The sequence below is a fragment of the Rana temporaria genome, chromosome 6 (assembly GCF_905171775.1).
Source record: "Rana temporaria chromosome 6, aRanTem1.1, whole genome shotgun sequence".
NCBI lineage: Eukaryota > Metazoa > Chordata > Amphibia > Anura > Ranidae > Rana > Rana temporaria.
The window spans coordinates 197,958,023-197,979,998 of NC_053494.1; the positions used below are offsets into that span (position 1 = coordinate 197,958,023).

Consider the following 21,976-nt stretch of genomic DNA (forward strand, 5'->3'; position numbering starts at 1 on the left):
GGGAGCGGAGGAAGATCACTCCGCCAGGAAAGGCAAGGAGATAAACAGGCAGGTGGCTGGCCGGGACTTAAAGCGGTGGTTCACCCTCAATAACAACTAACATTCTACCATTAAATCAAGCATAGTAGCGCGAGCTACAGTATGCCTTTATTTATTTTTTTGACCCCGTACTCACTGTTTAATCCCAGAGATAAGTTTCAGGCTCCCCGCGGGGAATGGGCGTTCCTAGTCAGAGGGGACAATGATTGACGGCCAGCTATTGTGCGTCACGCCTCCCGAGTAGGACTCGGCTCTTCACGGCGCCTTTACGGCGCCTGCGCACAGAAATCGGAGCTGACTGCGCAGGCGCCGTGAAGAGCCACGTCCTATTTTGGCTATTTCCGTGAGGCGTGACGCGCCATAGCCGGCCGTCAATCATGTTCCCCTCTGACTAGGAACGCCTACTAGACTGAAACTTATCTCCGGGATTAAACAGTGAGTACGGTTTTTAGGGTGAACCCCCGCTTTAAGCCAAGGCACAAGAACATGCGAGCGAAGCTGAATGGGCATGCATCCGAAACTGAAGAAATATTCCCTCTGCTCCGACCAGCACATGATCATCAGAAAGGGGCACAGATAATGGAAAAAAATAGACCTCCCTAAGCTAGTAGGAGCGGTGGAGCGGGGATGTGTTGAAATTGCCCCAGTCCCTGTTCAAATCCAATCCGGGGACAAAACTGGGACAGATTTGGTCTGGGGACAGTGTCCCAGATTCAAAAAGGAGATACGACGGAGTAACTCAGAGTATCTATGCGACTGATTCATAGAATCAGTTACGCATAGATAGCCCTAAGATCCGACAGGTGTAATTGTTTTACACTGTCGGATCTTAGGATGCAGTACCGCGGCCACCGCTGGGGGGAGTTCGCGTCGTAAACCAGCGTTGAGTATGCAAATTAGGAGTTACGGCGATCCACGGCGGTTTTTCGCGTTTGCTACGTCGCTGCTAGTCTAGTTTCCCGTCGCAAAGTTAGTCGTCATTTTTGGTGCCCTAACTTTACACAGCACACGTATGTGCTGTATAAAGTATGGCCGTCGTTCCCGCGTCGAAATTTAAAAATGTTTCCTTCTTGCGTAAGACGTCCGGGAATACGGAAGTACGCTACGCACGTCGCCGTTCAAAAAAATGACGTCACTTCGCGCAAAGCACGGCGGGAAATTCAAAAGGGAGCATGCGCAGTACGTCCGGCGCGGGAGCGCGCCTAATTTAAATGGCACACGCCCCTTTGAATTACGCGGGCTTACGCCGGAGGCCGCCGGCGTAGGTTTTCATTGCAAGTGCTTTGTGAATCAGGCACTTGCGATGAAAACTTGCGGCGGTGTAACGTATCTACGATATGTTACGCCGCCGCACTTCTACGTGAATCTGGCCCAGTGTACTCAATCCGAGGACTGTCCCCGGGAACGGGGGATGTCTGGTCACCCTACCCTAATGGACACGGTGAGCTGAAAGTAAAAAGCCACGAGGCAAAGCATCATGGCCAAAGCCTGTGCCCACCCCCTGACCATTCCCTCTGTAGCTACGGGGGGAGTAGTTAGGGGGTGGTAAAACACAGCACAACCACTAGCGTGAACAAACCCTGATTCTTCGGCTTGTGTTGGGGAATCAGAGCTCCTGAATTTTGGCAGGTGCTGCCCGACCTCACACACTGCCCATTCAGAAGCTGGCAGACAGAGTGGGGTTGATTTACTAAAACTGGTGTAACCATCAGCTCAGTACCCTTTTGTAGCCTGTGCCAGCCCTGTGCTGTGCTTCTTGTATTTGTATGTTTAAGTTTCAGGCTTGACTGAAAAACACTTTTAAAAATGAATCACCAAAGGTAAGCAAAAGAAAAAAAAAAAGGTTTGCCTTAAATATGTTCTGATTTTTACCAGAAATTCAAATATTAGGTACAATTAAAGTAACAGCGTGAGCAGAACAGAGCAGCTGCATCTCCGCAGTAAAGCACAATCCATCACCGCTGTAATGGAAAGTTCTATTAAGCTGTGATCAGGCGTTTATCAAAAGTCCATCAAACCCAAGAGCAGTTAATGTGCATGTGAAATTCCAGTAATTGCGAAAACAGAACTGTAATCGTGGCTTCCATGTCCTTAGATGTGTAGGCTGCATTCATTTCTTTTTTAGGCTTTTTTTTCTTTATGTTCACCTAATAATCCTGCCAGTAACACCCTTCCTGTCCTTGGGGGGCGCCACTCACTCACTGAGCTGTATCTATAGAGCAGCAGTGTTGTCTTCCCAAGCCGCTCTTCTCATTTGGGTTACAAACCTCATCCTCATCTGCTTCAGGCTGGGTTCACATACACTATATTACCAAAAGTATTGGGACGCCTGCCTCTACACATGCATGGACTTTAACCACTTAACCCCCGGACCATATTGCTGGTCAAAGACCAGAGCACTTTTTGCGATTCTGCACTGCGTCGCTTTAACTGACAATTGCGCGGTCGTGCGACGTGGCTCCCAAACAAAATTAGCGTCCTTTTTTTCCCACAAATAGAGCTTTCTTTTGGTGGTATTTGATCACCTCTGCGGTTTTTAGTTTTTGTGCTATAAACAAAAATAGAGCGACAATTTAGAAAAAAATGAATATTTTTTACTTTTTGCTGTAATAAATATCCCCCAAAAATATATAAAAAAAATATTTTTTTCCTCAGTTTAGGCCGATACGTATTCTTCTACATATTTTTTGTAAAAAAAAAATCGCAATAAGCGTTTATTGATTGGTTTGCGCAAAAGTTATAGCGTTTACAAAATGGGGGGTATTTTTATGGCATTTTTTTACTAGTAATGGCGGCGATCAGCGATTTTTTTCAGTACTGCGACATTATGGCGGACACTTCGGACACTTTTGACACATTTTTGGGACCATTGGCATTTTTATAGCAATCAGTGCTATAAAAATGCATTGGATTACTATAAAAATGCCACTGGCAGTGAAGGGGATAACACTAGGGGGCGGGGAAGGGGTTAAGTATGTTCCCTGGGTGTGTTCTAACTGAAGGGGGGTGGACTCACTAGGGGAAATCACTGATCTTCTGTTCATACATTGTATGAACAGAGGATTAGCATTTTCCCCCCTGACAGGACTGGGAGCTGTGTGTTTACACACACAGCTCCCGGTCCCCGCTCTGTAACGAGCGATCGCGTGTGCCTGGCGGCGATCGCGCCCGCCGGCACGCGCACGGGAGTCGGGGGGCATGCGCGCGCCCTTAGTTGCTTGCAAGAGAGCCGACGTAGAGCTACAGGCTCTCGCGCAGGAGAGCCAAACTGCCGCCGTAGAATGACGGCGGCAGGTTGGCAAGTAGTTAAAGGGGCTGTAAAGGTAAAAAATCCCCTAAATAGCTTCCTTTACCTTAGTGCAGTCCTCCTTCACTTACCTCATCCTTCCATTTTGCTTTTAAATGTCCTTATTTCTTCTCAGAAATCCTCACTTCCTGTTCTTCTGTCTGTAACTACACACAGTAGCGCAAGGCTTTGCCCCTGGTGTGGCGTGTCGTGCTCACCCCCTCCCTTGAGGGGGGAGGGGGCGAGCAGGAGATTCAGGACACTCTCTCTACATTGCAGATAGAGAAAGGAGCTGTAGGTTAGTGGGCGTCCTGACTCTCCTGCTCGCCCCCTCACGGGAGGGGGCAAGCACAACACTCGACACCAGAGAGAAAGCCTCACATTACTGTGTGAAGTTACAGACAGAAGAACAGGAAGTGAGGATTTCTCAGAAGAAAAAAGGACATTTAAAAGCAAAATGGAAGGATGAGGTAAGTGAAGGAGGACTGTTCTAAGTTAAATGAAGCTATTTAGGGGAATTCTTTTTACCTTTACAACCCCTTTAATGGCATCCCAGTCTTAGTCCGTAGGGTTCAATATTGAGTTGGCCCCCCCTTTGCAGCTATAACAGCTTCAACTCTTCTGGAAAGGCGTCCACAAGGTTTAGGAGTGTCTATGGGAATGTTTGACCATTCTTTCAGAAGAGCATTTGTGAGGTCAGGCACTGATGTGGACAAGAAGGCCTGGCTCGCAGTCTCCACTCTAATTCATCCCAAAAGTGTTCTATGGCCCCTTTCACACTGGGGCGGCGTCGGCGGTAAAGCGCCGCTATTTTTATGCACACCGCTCCTTCACCGCTCCAAAGATGCTGCTAGCAGGACTTTTTTTACCGTCCTGCTAGCGCACCGCTCCAGTGTAAAAGCAAGAGACAGCAGCGGCTCTTTCAGGTCGCTTTGCAGGTGCTATTTTTAGCGTTATAGCTCCTGCAAAGTGACCCAGTGTGAAAGGGGTCCAAGTGTTCAAAAGTTCCTCCACCCCATGTCTTACTGGACCTTGCTTAGTGCACTGGAGGGAGGATTATGGTGTGGGGTTGTTTTTCAGGGTTGGTCTTGGCCCCTTAGTTCCAGTGAAGGGAACTCTTAGAGCGTCAACATACCAAGATACTTTGGACAATGTCATGCTCCCAACTTTGTGGGAACAGTTTGGGGATGGTCCCTTCCTGTTCCAACATGACTGCGCACCAGTGCACAAGGTCCATAAAGAACTTGACTGGCCTGCCCCTAGGCTCAATGCCTACGACGTGAACGTAACCTACGCCCAGCCCTATTCACGTAGTCCTATGTAAACGACGTAAAATACGACGGCTGTTCCGTGGTCCATACCTTTGCATGGGATGCGCCTCCTTTAGGTGGAATAACTTTACGCCGGATGTACGCCTTACGTAAACGGCATATATCTCTGCGACGGGCGCAAGTACGTTCGTGAATCGGCGTATCTCCCTCATTTGCATATTTACAATGAGACGGCCAGCATAAATATGCGCCCAAGATACGCCGGCGTAGGAAAGTTACGTCGGTCGGAGGAAGCCCATTTTCAGGCGTATCTAGTTCTATGGGCACGGCGCATAGATACGACGGCGCACATTGACACTTACGCGGCGTATCTGTAGTAAGTGTTACGTGAATCCAGGCCCAGGTGTGCAAACTAGTGACTCCAATTAGATTTTGTTAAAGTAATTAGTCTATGGGTTCACTTACTTTTTCCTTCAGCACTGTGAATGTTTACATTATTCAAATTTTCTTGTACAATTTTCCTTTAGATTTACCAAAAAACATGTAATAAGAGGTCAGACCTAAACAACACTTTAAATTTGTATCCAATCAGGCAGGCCCTTCCACTACATAGTTAAAGGTAAATCTAATGCCCTGTACACATGATCGGTTCGTCTGATGAAAACGATCCGATGAACCATTTTCATCGGACGAACCGATCGTGTGTGAGTCCCATCGTTTTTTTTCCCCCCATCGGTGAAAAAAAATAGAACCTGTTTTAAATTTTTCTTATGGTTAAAAAATCGATCGTCTGTGGGGAAATCCATCGGTCAAAAATCCACGCATACACAGAATCAAGTCGACGCATGCTCGGAAGCATTAAACTTGCACGTAGTTGTGTTTTACGTCACCGCGTTGGACACGATCGGATTTTTAACTGATGGTATGTAGGCAAGACTGCTGAAAGTCAGCTTCATATCTGATGAAAAAATCCATCGGTCTGTTTTCATCGGATGAACCAATAGTGTGTACGTGGCATAAAGGAAGTTGTGCAAAAAAAATTGTATAATGTATGGCCAGCTTAATAGGTGTGTTCAATAAAGGCAAAATAAATGAGTATTTGTTGCTTGTGTGTTATCAGCTTAAGCACATTGGGCCAGATTCACAAAGAATTGCCCTGGCGCAGCGTATCAGAGATACGCTACGCCGCCGTATCTTACCTGGCTCTAAGTCGAATCCAGGAAGATTTTGCGCCGTAAGTTACGGCGGCGTAGTGTTTTTCTCGGCGCGTATTTCAAATTGGGCGGGTAGGGGGCGTGATTCATTTAAATGAAGCGCTTCCCCGCGCCGATTGAAATGAGCATGCTCAGTTTCGAAATTTCCCGCCGTGCTTTGCGCAAAATGACGTTACACCGACGTCATTTTTTTAACTTAGACGTGAGTTACGTCCTTTCCTATTCACGGACGACTTACGCAAAAAAAAAAAAATTAAAAATTTGACGTGGGAACGACGGCCATACTTTAACATGGCAAGTCTATCTATACGCCACGAAATAGCAGCTTTAACTATATGCCGGGAAAAGCCGACTAGCGACGACGTAAGAGAATGCGACGGCCGCGCGTACCTTCGTGGATCGACGGAAAAAGCTAATTAGCAAACTACGCAAACTCCACCCAGCGGGCGCCGAAGTATTGCACCTACGATCCGAAGGCGTACAAAGCCGTACGCCTGTCGGATCGAAGCCAGAAGCCGTCGTATCTTGGTTTGAGGATTCAAACTAAAGATACGACGCGGCAAATTTGAAAGTACACCGGAGTATCAGTAGATACGCCGGCGTACTCTCTTTGTGGATCTGACCCATTGTGTTTGTCTATTATTGTGACTTAGATGAAGATCAGATGACATTTGATGTCAACTTACTGCAGAAAATCAATTAATTTCAAGGGGTTCACATACTTTTTATTGCAGTGCAGTGGCTGCATTTGTTTGGATGTGGCGGCTGTTGTTTTTCTGACAATTTTTCATATGGCTCCTTCATTTTTTTAAATTGAAGAATGTCAGACGGGAGGGTGCAAACCGGACCACCCAAGAAACAAAACTGGCATAGTGTATGAACAGCCTGAAAAATAAATGAGTAGGACAGAAATGGAAAGCAGAAACACGTACCGGCCAGGGATCTCCTCCTTATCCTATATGAAATGCAGTCTGCGGAGCAGGTGGTGAACTTAGACCAAGGAGTGAATGTGCAATCCTCTCTGCAGGGCACCGTACACTCCTGCATTGTGGGAGGAGCAGGACCGGCCCATCTGATACACTCAGTCACATCTACTGAACGATCACCAGTGGTAACACAGATCATCTCTGGAAGACATAAGAAAAATATTCACTTATAGAGATATACATATTTTGGTTAAAAATGGTCATTATTGTGTACTCTTTTGCATTATTTAATTCAATAAAAAGCATCAGAAAATGGTGTTACATGTTTGACGTCCTAAAGGATGAGTCAAATCTGTGTGAAAATGTCAGCTTGAGCTACTGAGCTTTGAAACAGCAGGCTTCTAGATCAGTAAGAACAGCCTACAAAAAAAAGTGCGTAAAACATTATGCAATATTCCACATTTACATTATATATATATATATATATATATATATATATATATATATATATATATATATATATATATATATTTGACTCTCCCCTGCCCCTCTCCATCACCGTGGGGGTCACATAAGCTGAGTGATAGAGAAAAACTGAGGAAGAAGAAAAACATTGGAATACTAGTCAGTACCAGTTTGCAAAAGTGTATTTGCTTTGGAAGAATAAATCACCTCTAACGTTGTGTGTCTACTTGGATGTTGCCGCATTATGTAAAACTATTATGCCGCGTACACACGACCGTTTTTCATGACGAGAAAAATGCTATTTTTTTAATTGGTCATTAAAAAACAGTTGTGTGTAAGCTCCAGAGCATTTTTATTGACGTGAAAAATGGGCATTAAGAATTTATAACATGCTCTATTTTTTCTCTACGTTTTTCACATTGTGAAAAATAGTCGTGTGTAGGCTTTAACGATGGGGGAAAAAACGTGCATGCTCAGAAGCAAGTTTTGAGAAGGGAAATTTGCAAAATCAAGCCCAAAGGGTGGCGCCATTCGAACGGAACTTCCCCTTTATAGTGCCGTTGTATGTGTTGTACGTCACCGCGCTTTACTCAAGCATTTTTTTTTTTAAGATCGTGTGTATGCAAGGCAGGCTTGAGAAGGATTCACGTAGAGGAAAACTTTGTTTTTTTCCATGACATTAAAATGGACGTGTGTGCGCGGCGTTAGAATCGCGTTTACATTTTAGAATGGGGTGCCTCGAGACTGTCCATCATTTTCATCTTTCAGTAAGTTTTATTAAAGAATATAACAATGACAATGAACAAAAATAGTGGAAATAATAAATTGACAAGAAGAAACGCGGGTTAGGGTGCATGTAGATAAAATCCTGCACCCTCGTGGTGTGATAAAAGAATTACAGGCTTTTCATAACAAAAAAAAATATTTTCAGGGGCCCTGGTCCCACGCCTTGGTTAAATGTTATTAGAGACTGGAGTCACCGTGCACCTGGAAATGGTTGCGACGCATACGGGCCTTGGGAGCTCAGTCTACTAGAACCCAGAAAGAGGTGATCCCAGGAAACCTCATCTGACCAAATCCTAATCTCCAGTAGAGGTCAGGAGTAAGGTTTCAAGACATGAAATAACTATGACCCAACTTTCAGTGTCTAGGACAGGCCAAGGACAGAATTCCCAGCCCCCTCCCTGGCCCGCTCGAAAGAGGGTAGCGAATGGTAATTTGTTTAAAAAAAAAACATAGAAAAATAAGATATTATAAAACCAGAGAGACAAAGAAGGAGAGGAAAAAAAGCAGCAGAAAGGTTGCCAGTAGGAGGATATTAGAAAAGTTAGAAGGGGGAGGATAGAGTGAGTCAGCCCCCGAGGGGTAAATAGTGCTAAGATATAGGGGAAGGCCACAAGGGGATATTGATATCGTTTTCCCAAGATTCCCAGACACTCTCGAATCTCCTAACTTTGTCTTGTAGACTACTAACAAGTTTTTCTCGTGCTATGATCCAGGAGATCTTCCGTTTGGCGGCCATGAAACAAACTGTGGGTTGTTTCCAGACCCAGATTAATGTAATTCTAGAAGCTCCTAGAAGGGTGTAGAAGAGGAGAACCTGAATGTGTCCGGGGGGTCACCTCTATTTGTCTATTGAGAAGATACAGTTGGGGGGTTTAAAGGATAGGACAGCCAGTGACCTTCCGACTGTCCATAATTTCTGAAGGGTGCCTTGACTAAAAAAAGGTTGAGAAACCCTGTTTATAGTGGATAGAGTGGAGAGAGATTAAAACACCTGTCAGGATTGTATTGCTGTCTGTGATCTCTTTATTTGTCCTGTTTACCATTATCACGAAGACTGAAATTGAACAAAAATCAAACATTTTTGGTTGTTACCAGAACAGGATTATAGAGGAAAACTTCCAAAATAGTGACCTTGGTGACAACCATGGATTCCTTCATTTTTTGAGGGACTTCCTCTCACTTCCTGTTTTGGCTATGGGACAGGAAGTGAAGGGAAATCTCCCCATATGGCAAAAAATTAAACTGTTAGGGGTTATAACCTTCCCTTATTCTATGCAAAATGGGAAAAAAAATACGTTTGCTTTTAGCTCTACTTTAATCATTTAAGGCACTTCTTTTCTTTCACACTTCAGAAAGTATTGTCAGCCAGGAAAGTACAATTTCAAAACGAGGTCAACAATGGCAGCCTCTGTGTTGGAAGAGGTTTCCTTTCATCTCTTATTGCTTTCTGTAGAAATGTCAGAAATGTACTCTAATTGCATTTTATATAATTCTGCCGTTCATTTGGCAGTAGGGTAAGAAAAAAAAAAAATACTGCTCCAATATGGCTGACAGTTGGCTTGATTAGCTCAGATTTACAGTCACTTGATTGGTTTACAAACTGGAAATAAAAAGAAGAGGTCTGCCGAGTGTATATGGAGCTCTTCTATAGATACAAAGAGATAAATGAGATGTCTTGTAGATGGCAGTGCGATGCAGTGGAGATGACACGGCAAAGTCTGTTCTTTTCATCTCCATAGTAACTTGCCCCATGTATCCGACTGATGTACACTAAAGAGTCAAACTCTGTCTAGTACTTAAAAAGAAAATGTTTTAAAGTGACGATTTACAAGCCGATGCTTGCTAGGAAATAAGCCACCTCACACTGTGTAAAGGGAAGGACCTGAATCCAGAGAGATCTGTCTTCTTCACAAACCATGACTCTTATTCAGTGACATCACACACAGCATGGCGGGGACAACGCGTGCTCTCCGATAGAGCGCAGAAAACAAGTCACATTCAGCCACGTATATAGGAACACATCGTGGCTCCAGGCACTATGTACCAGATCCACAAAAACGGGCGTATATTTAGGCGGGCGTAGCGCATCTCATATGCGCTACGCCGCCGTAAATCAGAGTGGCTCGTAGGGTATCCACAAAGAACTTGCTCCCATATGTGGGCCGGCGTTACGTAAATCTGCCGGCGTAAGCCCGCCTAATTCAAAGTAGGCTTGGAGTGGGTGTGTTGTATGTTAATCTAGTATGGCCCCACGTAATTGACGCTTTTTACGACAGCGCATGCGCCGTCCGTGGACGTATCCCAGTGTGCATGCGCGAAATCACGTCGCAAATAGTCAATGCTTTTGACGTGAATGTAACTTATGCAAAGCCCTTTACGTAAACGACAGAAAATTCTACGCTGTCCCGACGTCCATACTTAACCTCCCTGGCGGTATGATTATTTCAGAAAAAAAGTGCTGAAAGCGGTACCATTATTTGCAAGGAAATTTGGCGTTTTATACTGTAGGTCTGTAATTCTTAGGAATAACTCACTTAAATCTGACCAAACATGAGTCTAGTAGGCATCCCGGGTATGACATTTTTTTAAAAAAAAAATCATAAATTATAATATAATAAATAATTATAACAAATAATAATATAATTATAATAAAAATTATTCAATAATGTAATCAACTCAAAATCACTGAAATTTGCTCAGTTGCAGAATTGTCGCTGTCATTACTTTTATTTTTTTATGACGAATTTCCCCACAAATCGCTATCGCACAATTCTGCAAGTGATTATAATTTATTATCGCTGTTTTCTAGCTGCTCTAAAACCACTTTTGACATAAAGGGACACTTTTGGTTGCTATGGACAATCTACAGTTTGCAGGCAGAAAGAACAGTTTTTATTATATAAAAGTACATGTAGGGCACTGGGCAGACCACTAGGGACAAGGGGGGTGTGTATTTTTTACATACAGTACTGTAATCTATAAGATTACAGTATACTGTATGTAAGGTGTTTGTTTACCTTTTTGAATTTGGCGCCGTTCTCCGGCCCCGTGCGTCGTAACGTCACAGGGAACGGAGATCGGCGGCACACAGAGGCACTGTGTGAATCGAGCGAGCACCCGGTGGCATCGCTGGATCCAGGGACAAGGTAAGTAAACCAAGCCTGTAACCCCGAGTCAGACTCGGGAATACTGCCAGGGGGGTTAACATTGCGTACGCCTCATAGAGCCAGGGGTTACTTTACGCCGAAAAAAGCCTTACGTAAACGACGTTTAAAAATTGCGCCGGGCGGACGTACTTTTGAGAATCGGCGTATCTAGCTAATTTGCATACTCTACGCGGAAATCAACAGAAGCGCCACCTAGCGGCCAGCGTAAATATGCACCTAAGATCCGACGGCGTACTAAGACGTACGTCGGTAGGATCTAGCCCACATTCAGGCGTATCTTGTTTTGTGGATACAAAACAAAGATATGACGGCGCATCGTAGAACTTACGCGGTGTATCAATAGATACGCCGCCGTAACTCTTTGTGGATCTGGCCCTATCTGTGTACATATGCCTGTGACAGGGATTCTGGAAGTCTAATTAGTAGAGAATGTTAAAGATAATCCATAATGTGTCTTCAGTAAGAACACATAAATAAAATGCATGCTAAATTCTGATTTTAAAATATACATATTCAAGTATGTATTCTTAACTCAAAAAAGTGCCTTCTATTGCTTTCAGGCTCCTCTAAACCTCCAATTTTTTTTTGCCGCTGTGATCTGACTTCCTGTTAGAGGCTGACTACCTTCATTCTCCATGATCCCCATTTGTGGGAATGCAGCCACCCTCTCTTGCTTGTCTCCAGGTTGGAATGTGGACTGTGGCAGTGGTAGTCAACCTTCTTGATATGATGGGCCTCAAGTACAGCCCTCAACATCACCAAAGGGTTGCACATAAAATAGTCAGAGATTGTAGATATGATACAAGAGAGAGACTGCAGACATGATAAAAGAGAGGGTCAGAGACCTCAGACTTGAGATAGTCAAGAGACTGCACCTATGATACGAGAGATGGTCAGAGACTGCAGACATGATGCAAGAGATGGTCAAAGATTGCTCTCATGATACAAGATATGGTCTGAGACTGCACCCATGATACAAGAGATGGTCAGAGTCCGCTCACATGATGCAAGAGATGGTCCAATAATACACCCATGATACAAGAGATGGTCAGAGACCGCATACATGATGCAAGAGATGGTCTGACACTGCACCCACGATACAAGAGATGGTCAGAGACCGCAGACATGATACAAGAGATGGTCAAATATTGCACCCATGATACAAGAGATGGTCAGAAACCGCAGACATGATACAAGAGATGGTCAGAGACTGCAGACATAATACAAGAGATGGTCAGAGACTGCAGACATGATACAAGAGATGGTTAGAGACTGCATCCATGATACAAGAGATGATTAGAGACTACAGACCTGATGCAAGAGATGGTCAGAGACTGCAGGCATGATACAAGAGATGGTTAGAGACTGCATCCATGATACAAGAGATGGTTAGAGACTACAGACCTGATGCAAGAGATGGTCAGAGACTGCAGGCATGATACAAGAGTTGGTCACAAACAAAGTGCAATTGTGTTTTATCCTTAAAAACATCTTTATTCAATAACACGGCAATAATGTGCATAGATAATGTGAGTGTTGTATTGGAGTGTGATTGAATTAAGGTGTTTTTAAGGATAAAGCACGATTACACTTTTCCTATCTTTGCATGGGGACTGAGTGGGAGAAAAGCTGGATATTGAAGACAGCAAACTAGCAGAATCTGTGATCCATGTATAATAGGGGAAGTATTATTTGAATGTGAGGAGTGTATCAAGGCTGGATATTTTATAAAGAACCAGGTGAGGGCCCATCTGGTGAAGGTGGCACAATTTTAATTAGAAAAACAGCAAGGTGTGCCAGACTAAGTGTAGCAGATTAAGTCAAATGGGGTTTTATTAAGAACATCAGCCAAGTGGTTAATCACATGATATAAGATAAAACAATAATGTAACTCGAAAAAGTCTGTGGTCACGCAGAGGAGTCCAAGGCTGTGTCACAGTGGGCTTCAGCGGTGTTACAGAAAGTTTAGAGGGCCAGCCAGGGTCCTGCCTCGCAAAGAGGAAATCAGCGTGGAACACACTCGGAACACTCCAGAACCTGACATCAGAAAGTGTCAGGTGACGTGTTTCTAAGCTTCCACTTTTTCCTCAGATCTAAGGAAAAAGCGGAAGCTTTGAAACGCGTCATCTGACAAGTCCTGACAACACTTCCGGTTCCGGAATGTGTTCCGAGTGTGTTCCACACTGAGAAGGAAGGTGATACTCATCAGGTGAGAGAACAATCCTAAACTAACGGCAAATAGATGGATTATTACACATAAAGGACTTTAGGACTGTGGAGATTTAAAGATAGATGGACACTAATTTTATTACACATATTGTTTTTTGATTTTTGTTTTGTGATTTTTGATCGGATTTGGAGGAATATTTTTGATTAATTTTGAGTACTCACTATTGTAAATAAGTAAAAGCGCTGCACCATTGAAGAAATAGGCAAACAACTGAATTTAGCAGCTCAGGGGGTTTGGGCACCATAAGGGGCTGCCCCTAGGCCAAGCTTTTGTTTCTGTGCCTAGTGTCCTACTCTTGAAAGTGGAGCTATAACCCAAAAGTCAAAGATTAAGATTTCCACTGTGTCCTTCAATTTTTTTGCTTGTTTTACAGGTCCACCCTTGGTCACTGACGTATGGCCAATTTATCATTTGAGCACTGTTATGCCCTGTACACACGATCGGTTTGTTCGATGGACCGTTTTCATCGGACGAACCGATCGTGTGTGGGCCCCATCGTTTTTTTTTCCCATCGGTGAAAAAAAATAAAACCTGTTTTAAAATTTTCTGATGGGTAAAAAACGATCGTCTGTGGGGAAATCCATCGGTCAAAAATCTAGGCATGCTCAGAATCAAGTCAATGCATGCTCGGAAGCATTGAACTTAATTTTTCTCTGCACGTCGTTGTGTTTTACGGCACCGCATTGGTCACGATCGGATTTTTAACTGATGGCGTGTAGGTAAGACTGATGAAAGTCAGCTTCATCGGATATCTGATGAAAAAATCCAGCGGTCCGTTTTTATCGGATGAACCGATCATGTGTACGTAAGTTGTCAATGTGTTTTTTTTTTTTTACATTCTTTTTTTTTTTTTTTTTTAAGTGTATTTTGTGCGTGTACTCGAGAGAGGAGCCAGACTGCAGGAGTTGGGAGTAGGCAGGCCTCCCCCAGAGGCAATCTGCCACCTTTCTCCATGCCCCGGGTGGCAATGGCGGGTGTGTGAGGGGGGTCCTCCCACACAGCCCGCCCTACCTGCTCCGCTTTGAAGCCCAACGGGGCAGAATGTCAATGTGTGAGCTTAGCTTATAAAAGCATACTTTTTTGAATGGAGAAGATAGGTGGAGCAGACAGATACCCCAATGCCACTTATCTGGGGGAAACAATTGTGATTGAACATGTTTTTCAAACATGTTGATTTGATCCTACATCAATGTCAATCAGACAATAGATGTTTACTGTTGCCATAGTCATGGGACTGTTGTCTTATCTTGCTTAGTGATACATAGAGACAGACACCACCACCCCTCTGTTTTGCCCTGTCTTTCCCGGTTAGTGCAGTGAAGGTAAGATCAGATCCCTGATGCAGATTGCTGTACAGCTTATGTGCTAGATGCTACCTTTGGGTGAAATACACAATTTCTGTGTTATGAAAAAAAATATGTCTGGTCTGTTGAACATGTACAATAACAGTGGCCTTTTGTAGCTTTAGCGCATGGTGTGCTGCTAGATATAAAAACAAACACGTCATCTGGACAGTACAGCCAAAGATGCAACCAATGAAGAAAAAAGCATTTAATAGGTGCTGGGACTTCGACGCCAGCTCATGCAAAATAGTGACAGGCAGGGCTTTTTTTCAGGGGGAACTTGGGGGAACTCAGTTCCACCACCTCTGGCTCAGACCCTTTGGTGCCCGCTCACCACAATTACTTGTAAACACAGAAGTCTGGTTTCTGTGTTTACAAATGATAGCTCTGCACTGTGTGTAACCCCCCCCTGAACTCTGTACTCTGTATGTAATGCAATCCTCGTATTTAATGCCCCTTTAAGACCCTTCTACTGTTTGTGAAATCTGAACGGGTCGTGGTTGAGTTCCTGCACCTATTTTCTGAGAAAAAAAGCTTTGGTGACAGGACAAAAACATTCAGAGAGCTCACTGTCTCAGGTGACATGGTACCCTTGTGTGGGAGCCTAGCAGGTTACCAGAAGTAAACATGCACCAATGAAAGAATCACCAGACCAAACGATAAGAGCCGGTTCACACAGGGGCGGCACGACTTCGGGGGCGACTCGGCCAGGCGACCTGAAGACGACTTCTAAGGCGATTTGCAAAATGACTTCTGTATAGAAGTCAATGCAAATCGCCCCGAGTCGCCCCCGAAGTAGTACAAGAACCTTTTTCTAAGTCGGAGCGACTTAGAACGGTTCTATTCACTACAATGGGACGCGACTTGTCAGGCGGCTGTGTCGCCTGACGAGTCGCCCCAGTGTGAACCGGGTCTAAGAGTCCAATTACTTTATTAGTTTACACTATAAACAATCAACACATTTCAGGTGCCAGAAGTAACTCCCCCTTCATCAGGGTTTCAGTGAAAATATGATCTTTTGAATGGACTTAAAATAGAGCTTTCCAGTGTGAATTTATGTAGGGAAGCTGAATGCTGGACTAGGAGAGTTACTAGCCAGCAGAATATGCATGAGCAATTAAGAACCTTTATCTGATGCCCTGATGAAGGAGGAGTGTCTTCTGCCCCAGAAACAGAGGCGGCTCTTTAATTAGGCAAACTAGGGGGTCGCCTAAGGCCTCACATTTACAGGGGCCTCACGGCCACCTAACTTAGCTGCCGCTGCTGTGCTCAGGCAGTGTTAAGAGCCCTGACTCAGGAGAGGGGCCGCCAGCTTCCCTAACAACGAGTGAATATTGGTGACACCACCTCTTGTGACGTCAATGACCCAGCATGCCCTCAGTCAATGACGTCACAAGGGGGTGAGTTCACCAGGTGACATCACCCCGCACCTTAGTTATTAAAAAGCAGGATCTGGGGGCTGCCTTGTTAATGGGGGCTTCCTTATTCCGATAAGCCCCTTGCCCGCATACCCCCACAACTACCGGCCACGGTTGTGGGGAAGAGGCTCTTGTTCTTGAATTATTTTTCCATCATGGGTGTGAGTGGGGCCACATGTTAAGTTTTGCCTAAGGCCCTTTACAAAGCCAGAAATGCATTGGGTTGTTTTTGTTTATTTATTTTTTTGCAACATTTTTTTTTTTTCTTAAAGTGTATTTTGTGCGTGTACTCGAGAGAGGAGCCGGACTGCAGGAGTTGGGAGTAGGCAGGCCTCCCCCAGAGGCAATCTGCCACCTTTCTCCATGCCCCGGGTGGCAATGGCGGGTGTGTGAGGGGGTCCTCCCACACAGCCCGCCCTACCTGCTCCGCTTTGAAGCCCAACGGGGCAGAGGGGCTCCCTATAAGGGAGTGAGAGGATTTGCCCGCTCAACCAGCCCCGTTAGTCCTTCGCCTCTCTTTTTTAGAGACTGCATGGTCAAAGTGCGTGCATGTTAACCCAATTTCGAGTGCGTGTAAGTGTGGTGGTTTTTGTGGGAGGGCGGTGGGCGTACTAAGCGCAGGCTTACTTAGCATAGCACACCCACCGGGAGCCGGGCTGACACCACCAAACTCAATTTACATGTAGCCGAGACCGGGATCCGAACCCCTAGCTGCAGAGGTGAATGGCTTGTCAGCGCAGTGCCAATCACGTTGAGCCACCGCAGCTCCCCATTGTTTTAGTTTATTCAGTCCCCGGTGTGAGCCGGAAGCCACGAGGAGGACTGTTGTGTGAAACGCGTTTATCTTGACCACTGCTGGTGTTCTCTGGTATAATTTGGGATATTTTGATATTCCAATAAAGGCGTGAGGTGCGGCCGTTTCTTATTTTGACAATCCATACACACACTGTGTCTGTTTATAATGTCCACCAGCAGAGATAAGAAGTGTGGGCGCCCTTCGGTGTTTTTATATATACTTATTCCCCATTATGGACCCTATTGTCTCTCCTATGTCCACCTGCTACAAAACTCCTGAAGAAGCCGCAAACTTGGCAAAACATGTCGAGAATGTAACATCTGTTGTAGCATTGGTTTTAGTGAATAAAAATTGATTGTTGACGTTCAATCTTGTATTGTAATTGTGCACCCTAGTCCTTGTGCTGCCTGGGTCCAAGAAAGAAATGCTACCCCCTCCCCCCAAAAAAAAAATAATAACAAAAAAATCATGCCCACCAAGAGGCCCTCACATCCATTATTTGATATCATGATAATTAAAACTAAAATGTTATTTTTCAGGAAGTCAAATTTACATGCAACAGCACCTTGTCTATATGCAAAATGGCATACCATTATGTTTAATTCCAAGGGGTGGGCTATGGCAGTATACAGAAAGGCTAAGGTAGTATAGGAGCAGGCTAGGGCAGTATATAGACAGGCTAGGGTAGTATAGGGGCAGGCTAGGGCAGTATATAGACAGGCTAGGGTAGTATAGGGGCAGGCTAGGGCAGTATATAGACAGGCTAAGGTAATAAATGGGGTAGGCTAGGGGCAGGCTAGGGCAGTATAGAGGCGGGCTAGGGCAGTATAGTGGCAGACTAGGACTGTATATAGACAGGCTAGGGTAGTATAGGGGCAGGCTAGGGCAGTATATAGACAGGGTAGTATAGGGGCAGGCAAGGGCTGTATAGGGGCAGGCTAGGGCACTAAATCAACAGGCTAGGGTAGTATAGGGGCAGGCTAGGGTTGTATATAGACAGGCTAGGGTAGTATAAGGGCTGGCTAGGGCAGTATATAGACAGGCTAGGGCAGCATAGCCCTTGTCTATATGCAAAATGGCATACCATTATGTTTAATTCCAAGGGGTGGGCTATGGCAGTATACAGAAAGGCTAAGGTAGTATAGGAGCAGGCTAGGGCAGTATATAGACAGGCTAGGGTAGTATAGGGGCAGGCTAGGGCAGTATATAGACAGGCTAAGGTAATAAAAGGGTAGGCTAGGGGCAGGCTAGGGCAGCATATAGAAAGGCTAGGGCAGTATAGAGGCGGGCTAGGGCAGTATATAGGCAGACTAGGACTGTATATAGACAGGCTAGGGTAGTATAGGGGCAGGCTAGGGCAGTATATAGACAGGGTAGTATAGGGGCAGGCAAGGGCTGTATAGGGGCAGGCTAGGGCAGTAAATCGACAGGCTAGGGTAGTATAGGGGCAGGCTAGGGTTGTATATAGACAGGCTAGGGTAGTATAGGGGCTGGCTAGGGCAGTATATAGACAGGCTAGGGCAGCATAGCCCTTGTCTATATGCAAAATGGCATACCATTATGTTTAATTCCAAGGGGTGGGCTATGGCAGTATACAGAAAGGCTAAGGTAGTATAGGAGCAGGCAAGGGCTGTATAGGGGCAGGCTAGGGCAGTAAAACGACAGGCTAGGGTAGTATAGGGGCAGGCTAGGGTTGTATATAGACAGGCTAGGGTAGTATAGGGGCAGGCTAGGGTTGTATATAGACAGGCTAGGGTAGTATAGAGGCTGGCTAGGACAGTATATAGACAGGCTAGGGCAGCATATGGACAGGCCAAGGCAGTATAGGGGCAGGCTGGGGTAGTATATAGACAAGCTAGGGCAGTATATGGACAGGCTAGGGTAGTATAGGGGCAGGCTAGGGTAGTATATGGACAGGCCAAGGTAGTATAGGTGCAGGCTGGGATAGTATATAGACAAGCTACAGTAGTATATAGACAGGCTAGGGTAGTATGAAGCAGCCAGGGGTCAGTTGTAATCATGATACACAAAACTGCTGGCGGCCCTGGTTCAATTTACTGCCCCTCTCAAAGTGCTGACTGGGTCCAATGGACCCACTGGGACCCATGGTAGGGCAGGCCCTGGAGGCATCCAAGGCTGTACATAGCATACAAATCAGCCCCTAGTATGTAATTCAATGCATTTTCCATTTAGTTAACATACACAGTATAGTCTGGCATTCTTGGCACTTGTATAAAGGGCAGTTTCTCTTTAACGTTTGCCTGATTAGCTATACAAAAAGACTCTTCTATATCACAAAGCTATCACTAAACAATCAGTTCTTTAACAAGAATGGTAACTTTCTTGTGCTTTGCGGTGTGCTCAGGAGATCGCTGCCAGGTCGATAAACTACACTGCGTCCGTTGTTCGTCTCCTCTAAGGTGGAAAGGAGCGGTGTCAGCACACATTAACTTTACTACAAGTGAAAAATAGAGAAGTGCTTTGCGGCTCCAGAAGCAAAGGGAATTTAATTTAAATTTTTCCAAGCCAAAGATATCATTTAAAAGTGTCATCTATAAAGTGCTCTACAGGCTTGTATTCACTTGCCAGTTTGCTAATTTACTATGCAATAAACACTCATGACAGCTGAGAGATTAGCTTTTGACTTTTGCTAAGGTGCTTCATGTGTTACATTTAATAGTATACAAACCTGCCATCATTTGACAAATATATCTTCTATTCTACACCGTTGGGATCACTTATGGGATTAGAGATGCGAAAATCCTCACAGAATCCAGGGAATCTGAAACTGAAGCTAGCGTGCATGATGGATTATACTGTATGTTCTGCTAGATCTAGACCAGTAGTCTCCAAACTGCGGCCCTTGGGGCAGTGGCGGCCCGTCCATAGAGGGCGCATGGGTGCCGCCTCCCCTATTCATGCATCTGGCCTCCTGAGTTACATATTTGTGGCGCCGGACCACAGATTCCAATGCCGCTGGGTGTTTTTTTGAGCCAGAGACTCTAATAGGCTTCAAAAAAGGGTTGGCTCAGAGTGCAGAGCATTGGTGTCAGTGGGTGAAATAGTGCCCCATCATTGGTGTCAGCCAGAGGAATAATGCCCCATTATTGGTGTCAGTGAAAGAAATAATGCTCCATCATTGGTGTCAGTGGGAGGAATAGTGTCCCATCCCATCATTGGTGTCAGTGGGAGGAATAGTGTCCCATCCCATCATTGGTGTCAGTGGGAGGAATAGTGTCCCATCATTGGTGTCAGTGAGAGAAATAATGCTCCATCATTAGTGTTAGTGAGAGGAATAATGTCCCATCATTGGTGTCAGTGGGAGGAATAGTGTCCCGTCCCATCCCATCATTGGTATCAGTGAGAGGAATAGTGCTCCATCATTAGTGTTAGTGAGAGGAATAATGCCCAAAGGGCCAGATAAAGGCTGCAGTTTAGAGACCACTAGCTTAGAACAAGGAAGAAAGGATACTCGCAGGACCAACCAGCTACTTCAGATGGAAAGAGTACATGGAAATGATAGAGACTATGGGAATGATTTACTAAAGGCAAAGGAACTGTGCACTTTGCAAGGTGCAGTTTCCCTCTGTAAGTGTAGTTGCTTCAGAGCTTAGTAAATTAGGTAAAACTTCACTTTGTACCCAATCACATGCAAGGAAAATAAAACAAAAATCTATTTTTGCTTGCACATGATTGGATGAAGGAAGTCCGCAGAACTCATTTACTAAGCTCTGGAGCCAGGGCTGTCTTTTCCATTGGGCACGCTGGGCAGTTGCCCGGGGGCCCCACTTGCCTGGGGGGCCCCCCATCGGCTGCCCAGTGACCCCAGTAAAAAATGGTGGAGAGCGGCGGGTCAGAACTGTAGAACTGTATCGTGTCTACAGTCTCTGAGGTAGAGTCTGGAGAGGAGTCAAGAGTGGGAGCGTCGCCAGGATGGGGGTCACGGGAGAAGTCAGACACGAGGAGACTGTAGGATAAAACCAGAGCAGACAAGCTGGAGCCATCTGACTGAGCCTTGCATGTTGCACCTGAGAGGAGATCAGTGATAGCACCGCCAGGCCAGTCTAAGGGGCAGGTGGTTGCTAATGTAAGGGGGGAGTGAATACAAAAATATTAGTGACCCCCCCCCTTTACGTTAGTGTATTTACTCTACGGAAGGTGGTCTCTGGTCACCAGAGTGCCCCACACATCAGAGTTCCTGGTGTTCCCCTTTACATCAGAGTCTGCAGGATTCCCCCTTACAGTGCAAAGGGGAAATCAGTCTTAGGACCCTGATGTAAGTGGGAACTCTGATGTAAAGAGAAAGCAGTGAACTCTGATATAAGGTGGTCTCTGGTCACCAGAGCCCCCCTCCACATCAGAGTTCCCCATTGCATCATGATTTGCAGCGTTCCCCTTTACATAAGAGTTCCCTTTCACTGTAAGGGGGAATCCTGCAGACTCTGATGTAAGAGGAAACTCTGAGCAGGTTGGGTTATAGTAACCTAACCTTCAATGTCAATGAAGACATTTGTAAAACTGTAATTTTAGGTACTTTTTTTTGCAGTGCCGGTAAAAAAATGTGGTTCTGCCAGTAAATTTCATAATTTTTGTCAGTAAATTCTCGTGCGTGATTGTGTAGACAGGGCCCCAGTGCACTGTATTGCCCGGGGGCCTATAATGCTCTTAAGATGGCACTGTCTGGAGCAACTGCACTTTGCAAAGTGCAAAGTCTGTTTGCCTTTAGTAAATCAACACCTTTGATCTATAAAATATAGAAAAAAAACAAATATGCACATAAGTTAAAGGGGAGTTTTCATCCCAAATTTTTGTTTCATTGTGCTCATTAGGCCTAAAAAAATAAATGAAAAAAAAACAAAAACTGTTTACTCATCTGGAAATGCCTGTTGCTATGCGGTCCCGCGAAATCTGCCTTTGGAATCACCTAGGATTCTGACATCATCTCCCTCTAATGCCCCTGGGAAATGTGTGTCATCATTTCCCAGGATGCAGTGCGCTGTCCAATTATCACTCCCCATCCAAGACTTCCAGGAAG

General features: G+C 45.0%; 1 protein-coding gene across 1 annotated transcript in view; it reads right to left on the bottom strand.

Annotated features, from left to right (window-relative positions):
- THSD7B (thrombospondin type 1 domain containing 7B) overlaps positions 1 to 21,976 on the bottom strand; it is a 714,750-nt gene that overhangs the window by 222,670 nt on the left and 470,104 nt on the right. Inside the window, 1 exon segment of the mRNA XM_040358054.1 lies at positions 6,743 to 6,937. Coding sequence (XP_040213988.1) covers positions 6,743 to 6,937 — 195 coding nt within the window.